Genomic DNA, 12866 nt, shown 5'->3' with positions numbered 1-12866 from the left:
ACTTATCATTTCCGGTGACAGTTTATTTTTTATTTATTTATTTATTCTTTTGTTGTAGGGCACGTGCACTTGGCAGAAAGATAGAGCGACAGAGAGACAGAAAGTGAGAAATCACCCTCCGGGGGGATGGCCACACCACAATCCCTTCTCCATTCTCCTCTTGGGATCCTGGGCACGCACACACACATGCCCAAAGTGAGGTTAAGCCACCAGGTCCGGACTCGAAACGTGGTTGACTACATGGGAGTCCAGTGACATACCCATTTCACCAACTGCTGTTCCCAACACATTTTTTTCTTTAATGAATTTATAGATTTCCTTTTTTACTTCAGCTTTTATTTTTTTCTAGGTAAAGATTTTTTTTACACATTATCACCCACATTTTTATACATAGATAACATATATTTATCTTTTTGCTAAATAAATTTGATTGTATGAATATACCATAGTACTAATCAACAATACTTATTAACAAGTCAATATTGGTCAATTTTAATTTATATTGGTCTACTATTGATAATATCCTAATAGCAATTTATATAGTTTGTTTTTCTTTCCATATTTTATTGATTCTCAAAAGAGCTTAACTAATCTAAAGACCTTCAATAGCAAGTACAGTGGATATAAACAATCTATGAACACGTTAACTTTACACATGAAATAACTAATCTAAAGACCTTCAATAGCAAGTACAATCGATATAAACACATCTATGAACACGTCAGTGAGTAAGTGGAGCATATTATAAAGGAGCACCTGGCTGAGGCTATATAGCTTGCTGGGGTCATTAAAAATGTATTTTTTAATGTAGTTTTTAATTTCAAGAAAAGAAGTTTTAGTTTTAATAAGTCAAAATCCAACATTTTTCAGATAAATTTGCTTAAGAAATAACATAATTAAAAATGTCAATTCTGCCCAAATTAATTTATAAATTTAATGCAATCCCAAAGAAAATTACCAAATTAGGAAAAAACAAACAGCTAACCTGAAAAAAAAAATCAACCCAATTAAAAAAATGGAAAATGGGCTGAACAGACAACCCTCCAAGGAAGTCATACAAACAAACAACATATATATATAAATGTGCTCAGCATATATATCATAAGGGAGATACAAATAAAAACCACAATGTGATAACACCTAACCTCTGTCACAATGGTTCAAATGATAAGTGCTGGCAAGGCTGTGGTGAAAAAGGGAGCTCTCATATTCTGTTGGTGGGAATGTAAATTATAAGAGTATAGCCAATGTGGAAAGTAATAAGAAAGTTCCCCAGAAACCTACAAATTAACCTATCAGATGATCTAGAAATCCCACTCCTGTGTATCTAAACAAAGGATAGGAATACACTCAGCCAGAAAAGCACTTGCACACTCATATTTGTTGTGGCATTATACCCAATTTTTAAGTCAAGGAAACAAGCCAAATGTACATGAACAGATGAATGGATTGAAAATGTGTTGTGCATATACACTGTGGAATACTAATCAATCATAAACAGCAATAAGAGAAAGTGGAGCAACATTGAAGATTTTCATCTAAGGAAAGCAAGCCAGACTATGATGGAGAAGAATATACGTCCTCACCGAATATACACCAAATGTCTGTACTCTGGCAGAAACTGAACAATTAAACAGTATAAAACTATGGAGAATGACTATGGATACTAGAGATAGTGTGGGAGGAGGGTGAAAAATGGGGAAAGATGAGACAGAGAGAATAAAGAGGAAAAAAAAGAAGAAAAAAATTTAAGGGACACAAAAATGGAAAATTATCTGTTCATAATAACATGTATAAAAATATCTTTAACTGGGCTAATATACAGTATATTCATGCTGAGAAAATTCATTTTGTAAGCTGTAATGATGTACATTGATTAAATGTATAAAACATAAATAATTCAAATAATTTAGGAAAAAGATTACATGTCTCATAGGGTTACATTCAAGTGGATAAAGACATGCTGAACAATTAATTTTTTTGAAGAAAATCCTTAATATCAGTAGCATAGAGTATTCTAGGCAAGTAAAACAAATAGTGTTATGCTAGAAATTTACGGGGGTTGGGATTATCTTACTTGTATTGGCCCATTAATGTGTTTTTTAACTGTTAAATTAGCTGATGCCAAGATGATTGGAAATATACAATCAGGTAATGGGTATGGTAATACCTTTGACAGGACTAATATACAGTGTATTTGTGGTGCAAAAATTTATTTGTATGTTGAAATGATATAGAGTGATTGATTATAAAAAATTTAACTAAAAATATTTTAAAACTTTGAGTCTAATAATTATATATTAAATTATAGATCAAGTTTCTAGAATACAAATACTTTCAATTCACTAATTTTTAACATTTGGCTGACGTATAGAATATTTCCTTTAATCCCTCTTCTGTTTAAAATTATAAGCTAAAGAGGCCATTGCTCATAACAGAAAATATTCTAATAGAAGTTCAAGGTTTAAAAAACAAACATATTAATTATTACTCTGTCCAAGACATACAGCAGGGGAATTTCACCATAGGGACTCCTTCATATGGTGACTATCATACGTCAGGCAGAGAGAAATTATTTTCTAAGGTACAGTCTCCATGCAAACAATAGAAGTCCTCTCAAGAACACATCAGAAGAGAAGACTAAAAGAGACTGATCTTTGAAAAAGAAATTGTGTTTAGTAAGTCATCACTTCTCTCTGACTCTATTCTCTAAGATAATTCTTAAAATATTTATATGTATCCATTTTATATAGCATACTACTATACTATTATAACTTGCTTAGTTTATAACATTTTCATAAAAGAAAAAACAGGTTTCTGCTTCTATCATATCACCACTGAAATTCGTATGATCACTAAATAACAATGTGCGTACCACTTAATGCCTCAGAGATGTTTTCAGATCTCAGGAGATCACAGTCCTTTAATGTTTAGAGGTAAGAGTATTCAGCTATCCTTCTCCAAGGATCAGGTCCATACAATAAAATAATGTTTTTTTCAGATCAGAGGAAGTATTATATGCTAAGATAACTTTTAGCAAAGAGAAGCCAAAAGGTGTACATATCCTGTGAGTAATGAGATTACCACAGAAATAGGACTACAACTCAGAACCTCAGGCTTAAGGAAGGCAAATGAGCTACTCAGAAAAACAGCATTCTTGGGGACCAGTAGGTGGTGTGGTAGTTAAGGTGCTGGACATTCCCACATGGCTGACCACAGTTCAAGTCCTGGACCTGGCGGCTTGCTTTCTCACTTATCCTCTCTCTCTTTCTCTCTCTCCCTGTGTCTCTCTCTGGTCAAATTAAATAATAAATAAATAAAATTAAATAAATAATTCTTTAAAAAAAAAAAAGAAAAACTTAGAGTTCTTACTGTGTACTTCAGCCAGACTAAGCCTCAGGCAATCCATTCTACTCTCTAAGAATAAAATTTTCCTTCTAGAAATATGAATATTACAAAATTCAGCAAGTTTTAAGATTACTATAGAAAATAATCTTTATGATGGGATATTGCATTTAGATGTGGAAAAATGTTTTGCAATATATTATTTATTTATTTAATTGACAATAATCATATATTTATAAAGTATAATCTGGTATTTTGATACATGTATAAAATGTGAAATAATTAAACCAAGCCATTTAACATGTTCACCTTATGTATTTATAATTATTTCTAGTGAGATTTCTAAAATTTACACTCTGATTTTTAAATATATAATACATTTTTATTTTTCAAAGAATTGTTAATTTAATTTATTATTATTATTATTTAATTTGACCTGTGAGAGACAGAGGCAGGGAGACAAAGTGAGAAAGCAAGCCCCTGGTCTGGGACCTAAATCACAATTGGCCATGTAAGGAGTCCAGCGCCTTAACAACCACACTCCCTTTAAGACCCTATATAATTCAATTTTATTGCCATAGTCCCCATGCTTGCAAGAAATCAAATAACCATTTAACCATCGAACCATTTAACCATTTCCCCATCTTCTAACCCCCACTCTAGTTCCTGAGAAACGCCATTCTGCTCTCTATGTCTATGAGTTTGCCACATTACTTTCCACTTAGAAGTGAGATCAAAAAGTACTTGAATTTCTGTACCTGGATTTCTGTGCCTGGCTTATAAGCCTGGAAGTCACTAAACTGCTATCTATTATACTTCCTAAAAAAGAAATTCAGTTTTTTTGCTTTTCCTAACTTTTTAATTTCTCGAATCCCAGAATTACCAGTACCACAGTTTGTCAGACTTCTGAGTTCCACGTAAGAATTCCAAAGGCACATAGAAAAAGATGTACTATAGCTCTTAACAGTTTGTCTCAAAATATGAATAATCCTTTCTGTGCAAGTCCCAAAGTGAAGATAGGATAAGTGTTCCATGTGTGGTATGTCTTTTGCATCTGTATTTGTAAAGGGTTGCTGAGTGTTGTATGTTAATTTAGAGAAAATATAAGTAGTTAGTATTTTTAAGGTGACTGTATATATATATATTGCTTATAGAAAATTCTTAGATATACATTAAAAATTTGGAAAACAGCTTTAGAAATCATACACCATATACACTAAGTTCAAAAAATATAGTGGCGAAATAAGTAATTCTTAAGTTTGAGAGTTTTCCATGTATGTTCTAATTTATCTTCACAACAACAGGAGATTGTTTCCTTTCTTTGTAACATCTGAAAAGGAAGAAACAGATCAAGGTCACAAGATCAAAAAGTTAAACACAGAGATTTCAGAACAAGTCCAATTAAAAATCTGTGGCAGGCCATCCATCACCATGGCTTAGTGTTGGAGTCAGTGTCGGATTCCAAGAATGGTCTGACTTACATCCCAGCATGGTGACTTGAGAATATGCCAACATGCTCTGTGTGTGTGTGTGTGTGTGTGTCTCTGTGTGTGTGTGTGTGTGTGTGTGTGCACAGAATCCTGGCAAGATGGATAGATAGAGGAGATGGGTTTGTGGTGTGATTACACCATTGGAGGGTCCTTTTTCCCACTCCTCTGTCTCTGCTGTCTCTATGTCTCTCTCCAGTGAATGCATCTGCCATCAGGTAATCAAAAGAAGTCTACTGCTAATCTTTTAAATATGAGACTAATATTAATAAAGTAATGTAATTAGTCCACAAAATTATAAAATGTTAACAATTTTTTAAAATAACTTAAAAAGCAATATTAAGTTGTTTTGGTAAATTGCTCCTCAGGCAAATACATGTTTATCTTTTAACAAAATTCTCTCTCAAATGTGCTCGAAAACCAGCTGTTACTATTATTTATCTTCTCTGTAATTTATGTCAATGACCACCAAACAAGTTATTGAAATTTTCACTTGGAAAGGTTTGCCTTGATAAAAAAAATAATTTTCAATATGATGTCAGATTATTTGTTTATGGGACATAAATATATTAGGTGTCATATCAGGATATTTTCTGTAGAAATTAGTTAAGTATCTTTTATGGAGGATATGTTTATTTGAAATTTGAGATTAATATCATGTCTCCTTTTCCACAATAAACATGTGCTTTATCTAATTTCTTTAAAAAATTTCAAATCAATCTGAACCCATGCTCTGAGTTCTCAGAATAAGGATCGGAGCAACTCAGAATCAAGATGTGGTAATAGCTTGCTGTGTTCACACACTATCCTAGTACCACCCTGGAGATTTCAAAGCATAAAAGGAGATGAGAAATTGAAACAGTGTAGAGAAAAATTTAATAAAGGGGGAACGGAAATAGACAATTATCTTTGCAATGTCATGCTTGAGAAAATTTTCCAATTTACTTAGGGATCTACACAAGCAATATCATTATTATATTCCAAGGTAAAGAACTGTTATGACTGAAATCTTAACCCCATGTACATTCAGCATCTACAGTCAACATTGCAGTATCCCACACATGTCTGCAATTTATTCTTATCCAAAAGGTAACTTTTGTAACTATGATGGTCAGGACATGGTAATCTTTTCAAGTCTAGAGATTCCTAATCATATATTCCTATAGTTAAAGGTAAATATTTTCTGTTGATAACCTTTGCTCCATTTACAGTTCATGAAGTTAGAATTTAAGTCTGAGTGGTGGTTCACTTTGATTAATTTTAGGTTAATAGTTTTACTGTGTAAATAACATTTTATTGCACATTTTAATGAATAATAAACTATGCTCTTGGTTTTTAACCAAATAATCATGGCAGACATTTTTTTTTATAAGTTTCTATGTAGTTTCTCTCTGAAAGAGTTTCCCAACATATATTTTAGATTACTAAACCAAAATCATTAGGTTTGGGACATTATGTAGAAGAAGTAAAAAGACGTTGTATTATGTATCATGGCCTTTGTACGGGATTTCAAGACCACATCCTCAATAACCTTCCTAAGTGTATGAGCTACATTCTAGATATCTAGTCTAACAGCTGAGGTGCCCCACTCAGATTCCTTTTACTTAACTAGCAGACCAAATCTAGTTAGCAGGTGACAAGACAAAAATTCTTTAAACTTTCCTCTTACACTTCTGCTTTCCTTATTCTATCCACTCAATAAAACATTTGAGTAATGATCCCCAGCAGGCTGTTTTTTAAACAGCCATATTAGTCATTGGTTTTCTCTTTGGGGCATAAACCATAAGTGTTGGAACAGATTTTTCTTTGCGATTACCGATGTCATCTCAAATGTAGATGTTAAATGTCAACGTGAATATTCAAATCTAAACATTAAGTACTCTGTCTCATTCCACTAACTGAAACTCTATCCTTCTCTTTATGTGATTTTAGCAGACATACGAGATAATATGGATGAAGGAAATCAGTCTGCAGTATCAGAATTCATGCTTCTGGGACTTTGCCACTCTTGGAACATACAGCTCTTATTCTTCCTGGTTTTTATACTGCTTTACCTGATCATTGTACTTGGAAATACTCTCATTGTGACCTTAATCATCACTGACCCCCATCTCCATTCCCCCATGTACTTCTTCTTGGCCAACTTGTCCTTTGTGGACCTGTGGATTTCCACAGTCACCACTCCTAAGATGATCACAGACTTTCTCAGAGAAAAAAAGACTATTTCATTCACAGGCTGCATGTGCCAAGTCTTCTTTGTGCATTTTCTTGGAGGTGGTGAGATGGTGCTACTTCTGGTAATGGGTTATGACCGGTACATGGCCATCTGCAAACCACTCCATTACTCTACCATTATGAGCCTACGAAGGTGCATAGGGTTGATGGTGAGTTACTGGATGGTCGGCTTTGTGCATGCTTTGAGTCAAATGTTTGTAATTATACGTCTGCCGCTCTGTGGTCCCAGAGAAATAGACAGCTTCTTCTGTGATATTCCTCTGATCATAGAGCTTGCCTGCATGAATTCCTCTGCCTTGGGAATATTTTTGAATGCTGGCAGTGGGGTAATAAGCATGACCACCTTCGTCGTGTTACTGATATCCTACACATACATTCTTCTCATTGTCCATCAACGTTCTAAAACTGCTGCATCTAAGGCTCTCTCCACTTGCACTGCCCACATCACTGTTGTGGTGCTCTTTTTTGGGCCCTGCATCTTCATCTACGTGTGGCCACTGAGCATTCCTTGGGTGGACAAGTTTCTTGCTGTGTTCTTCTCGGTTATTACACCTCTCCTGAATCCCGCCATCTATAGCCTGAGAAATAGAGAGATGAAAAATGCAATGAAGAGACTCAGAAACTATTACATAAAGTCTGAGGATAGTATTTAAAGCCAAAAAGCCTCAACATGAGTACTTCATAATGACAATATATTAATCCTGTAAAATAAGTTAAGAATTCAGGTAATTTATTTTATGTCTAAATGTTATTGCTTGTGCTAGCTATAGAAATAGGATTATTATCATTCAAAGAGTTTCAGCATTTCTTAATCAACCATCATAGCACCATGAAATATTTTCTTAAACTCCAAGGCAAGTAACTCTTCTCTGGGAAGAAATTATTCAATAAATCTTCTTATGTGTTTAACTACATTAATAATGTCCAAGAACAGATGAATGGATTTTAAAAGTCCCATCTGGCTAATGGGATAAGCAGATGTTATGACTTTGTCACTGGACTCCCACATAGTCAACCACAGTTCATTTTCTGAACCCAGGGGCTTAAAACTCACAACAGGTGTGTGTGTGCATGCGAGCCCAAGATCCCAAGAAGAGAATGGAGGAAAGGATTTGCAGTGTGGCCATTTTCTTGTGGGACATGTTCCCACTTTCTTTCTTTCTGTCTTTCTGGCAAGTGCACACACTCTATCCAAAAATCTCTAATAAAATAAAAGAAAAAAGGTGGCACATAAACACTATGAAATACTACTTAGCCTAAAAAACAATGAGACCATAGCATTTGATCCAAAGTAGATGAATATGGAAGACTGATGGCTGAGTGAAGCAAGCCAGACTATGAGAGACATTGTATGTCCCCACTTAATATATGCCAAATATCTACACTCTATTGCAGAAACTGAAGGGTTGGAAGAAACAGTAGCTTAGAGTATGAGTACAGATGCTGGAAATAGTGTGGGAGGATGGTGGGAGATGTGAGAATGTGACAAGAAGAGAGTCAAGGAGGAAAATAGAGAGGCAAGACATTTAAGGGGCAGACAATGGAGGATTGTCTGGTGATAACATATCTGATAATATCTTTAACTGTACTGGTGTGCAGTATATTCATGCTAGAAAAATTCATTTTGCAAGCCATGGTGATGTACAGTGAATAATGTGTAAAACAATGGTTTTTTATATTGAAGAAATAAGATAAAAGAAAAAAATTTGTTATCCATTCAACAAGGGTGTATATCCGTTCTGATGGGTAGTATCTTAATGAACTTTCTGCAATATTGACAAGTTCCATCTAACTCTCACTTACCTTACATCAAAAAACAACTGAATTACTATTTTTTAAATAACCTAGACTTATACCTTAATGCCAGTGGGAAAATAGAGGAGAAAAATGAAGAGGAGGAAATAAAAGTGATAAACTGCATAAAGTATAATAGTGGAGGTTACTTTCTGTTTGCTTTTCATTAACTCAATTAAAATAATAACAGGCAAAAAGAAATAATAAAGATTTGAGCAGAAATAAATGAAATAAAAAACAATGAACCATACAGAAAATAAAAGAAAGCAAAATATGGTTCTTTGAAAAGATTAATGAGGTCAACACACCATTGGCTAGACTGATAAAGAAGAAATAAATCAGATAAATCAAATACATAATGAGGCAGGCAATATTACAACAAACATAGTAGAAATACAAAATATCATTAGAGGATACTATGAGCGACCATATGCCAACAAACAACATAACTTGGAAGAGATGGACAAATTCCTGGATTCATATAATCTACCAAGATTGAATCAGGAGGACAAAGACAACCTAAATAGATCCATAACATTCCAGGAAATTGAATCAGTAATAAATAACCTCCCAACAAAGAAAAGCCCAGGTCCAGATGGCTTCACTTCTGAATTCTATAAAACTTTTAAGGAGGAGTTCATCCCTATCCTACTCAAATTATTTCTAAAGATTCAAAAATAAGGAAACCTTCCACATTCATTTTATGAAGTCTCCATCATCCTCATTCCCAAAACAAATAAGGACATGACAAAAAAGGAAAACTGCAGACCAATATTTTTGATGAAAATAGATTCAAAAATTCTCAACAAGATACTTGCAAATCATATCCAACAACATATAACAAAGATAATTCATCTCGACCAGGTGTATTATCCCAGGGATGCAACGGTGGTTCAACACATGCAAGACCATAATGGAATACACCATACTAACAGAAAGATAAAAAAATATATATGATCATTTCAATTGATGCAGAGAAAGCATTTGATAAAATGCAACATCCTTTCATGACAAAGACCATCAGTAAGATTAGTATAGAAGGGTCATTTCTCAACATAATAAAAGCCATCTATGAAAAACCTACAGCTAACATTGTACTGAACAAGAAAAAGCTAAAAGATTTTCCACTAAAAACTGGTATTAGGCAAGTTTCCTAGTTTCCACTTTCCTCACTGCTCATTAATACAGTACTGGAAGTATTAGCCAATGCAATCAGAAAAGAGAACAATATAAAAGGCATTCGAATAGGCAAAGAAGAGTTGGAAATACTTTATTTGCAGATGGCATGATGGTATACTTAGAAGACCCAAAGATCTCCATGAAAAAACTTCTTGAAGTAATAAGTGAATACAGTAAAGTGGCAGGATACAGAATGATCATTCAAAAATCTATAGCATTTCTATATATGAACAAGTTGAACGAAGTAGAGCTGAAGAAAGGAATCCGTCACCATAGCCACAAGATATATAAGATACCTAGGGATAAACTTAGCTAAGAAAGTCAAAGACCTTTATAAAGAAAACTACAAAAATCTTTAAAAAGATATTGAAAGTGACATAAAAAAGTGGAAGGACATCCTATATTCCTGGATTAGAATAATTAACATAATGAAAAAGGTAATTTTACCCAAATTAACCTACATGTTTAATGCAATTCCAATCAAAATACCAGAAATATTCTTCACAGATCTAGAAAAGACAATCATAGAATTTGTCTGGAATCATAAAAGATCTCATATTGCCAAAGCAATCTTGCTCGAGAAGAGTGAAGTGTGAGGCATATTATTCCTTGATCCCAAGATATACTATAAAGCTGTGATAATCAAAAAAGCATGGTATTGGCATAAAAACAGACATGTGGACCAATGGAATAGAATAGAGACCCCAGAAATAACCCCCAAAACTTACAGCCAACTGATTTTGAGAAAGGATACCAGTCAATCCATTGGGAAAAGGAAAATCTCTTTAGTAAATGGTGCTGGAAAAACTGGGTATTCACCTTCAGAAAGAACAAACTGAACCCCCATCTTTCACCATTAACAGAAGTCAACTCAAAATGGATCAAAGATCTGAACCTAAGGGGATCAGCAGTTGGCATAATGGCTATGTCGCTGAACTCCCATGTTGTCGAATGCACTTCAAGTCCCAGACACGGTGGTTAAACTCACGCCAGGCGTGTGTGTGTGTGAGTGCCCAAGATCCTGAGAGGAAAATGGATGAGAAGGGATTGTAGCATGGACAAAACTCCTGGGGGGTTATTTCTCACTTTCTGTCTCTCTGTCTCTCTCTGTCTTTCTGGCAAGTGCATGCGCTCTATAGCAAAAACCTCTCCAAAAAAGAAAAAAAAAACCCTTAACCTAAGACCTCAAACATTAAAATTACTGGTGGAAAATGCTGAGAAAACTCTGGGAGACATTGGAGTAGGCAACGAATTCTTAAATAAGACTATCAAAGCACAGGCAATAATCCCTAAAATAGACAAGTGAGACTATATCAGACTAAGAAATTTCTGCACAGCAAAGGACACAATAGCAAGGGTGAATCAACAAACCTCAGAATGGAAGAATATTTTTGTAAAATATGCATCAGACAAGGGACTGATAACTGGAATACACAGGGAACTCAAGCACCTTATGCCAAAAAAAAAAAAAAAAGATTAACCCAATTAAAAGGGAAAATGAGCTGAATAAAAATCTCTCTAAAGAAGACATACAAACAGCCAAAAAGCATATGAAGAAATGCTCAACATCCCTCATCATAAGGGAGATGCAGATAAAAACCACAATGAGATACCACCTAACCCCTGTCAGAATGGCAAAGATTAAAAATACAAAAAGTGATAAGTGCTGGTGGGGATGTGGTGAAAAGGGAACTCTCCTACACTGTTGGTGGGAATATAAACTGGTTCAGCCACTGTGGAGAACTATGGAGGCTCCTCAAAGATCTAAAAGTAGAATTACTGCAAATAGATCCAGGAATCCCACTTGTGGGTATCTACCCAAAGGACAGGAGAACGCTCAGTGGTAAAAACACTTGCAAATCAATGTTTATTGCAACATTATTCACAATCGTCAAGACATGGAACCAACCCAAATGTCCACAAACAGATGAATGAATTGAAAAAGTGCGGCACACTGGGACCAGCAATTAGTATAATGGCTATGTTGCTGGACTACCACGTAGTCAACCACAGTTCGAGTCCCGGACTCGGTGACTCAAACTCACGCCAGGCGTGTGTGCGTGCGTGCCCAAGATCCCGAGAGGAGAATGGAGGAGAAGGGATTGCGGCATGGCCATCCCCCCTGGGGGGTGATTTCTCGTTTTCTGTCTCTCTGTCTCTCTCTGTCTATCTGGCAAGCACACACGCCCTATAGCGAAAACCTCTCCAAAAAAAAAAAAAAAAAGAAACACACACAAAAAAACCACTATCAAGATCCTACATTACCTTTTAATTTCATATAATGTTAAAATTTTGATAATTCTAAGTTCAAGAATTTAGTATACATAATCATCACAAGATGATCTTTTCTCTCACATAGATATGTCTAACTTTATTTGTGGTCATTAAAAAAACAGTTTGGCCATGATCAGCAGTTGGCATAATGGCTATGTCGCTGGACTCCCGTGTAGCTGATCGCAGTTCGAGTCCTGGACCTGGTGGCTTAAACTCATGCCAGGCACGTGTGCTTGAGAGAAGGGATTGCAGTGTGGCCATCCCCCCTGGAGGGTGATTTCTCACTTTCTGTCTCTCTGTCTCTTTGGCGAGCACACTCACTCTATAGAAAAAGCCTCTCAAAAACAAAACAAAACAAAACAAAATAGCACTTTGGCCACTAGTTCTGATTTCCTATGTCTTAGAAACATCATATTTGTTGTGTTTTGAAACCAATGCAGAAAAAAGAATAGAAAAACTACTATGTACCTAAAATTTATATTTTTCTCTTCCCCTTTTTCAGTTTCTTAAAACATAAGGTGTTCTCAGTTGAACAAGGGAGAAGGGAAGTGG

At 35.0% G+C, this 12866-nt stretch overlaps 1 protein-coding gene across 1 annotated transcript; it reads left to right on the top strand.

Annotated features, from left to right (window-relative positions):
- The first annotated feature begins 6781 nt into the window (after nucleotides 1–6781).
- Nucleotides 6782–7720, top strand: LOC102484594 (olfactory receptor 4K14). Its single transcript, XM_006165675.1, has one exon. It carries the CDS (start codon nucleotides 6782–6784, stop codon nucleotides 7718–7720), a length of 939 nt encoding a protein of 312 aa, XP_006165737.1.
- Nucleotides 7721–12866: the final 5146 nt, after the last annotated feature.

The sequence above is a fragment of the Tupaia chinensis genome, unplaced genomic scaffold (genome assembly GCF_000334495.1).
Source record: "Tupaia chinensis unplaced genomic scaffold, TupChi_1.0 Scaffold143986_1, whole genome shotgun sequence".
NCBI classification, from domain to species: Eukaryota; Metazoa; Chordata; class Mammalia; order Scandentia; family Tupaiidae; genus Tupaia; species Tupaia belangeri.
This window is presented reverse-complemented; position numbering and strand designations above follow the sequence as displayed.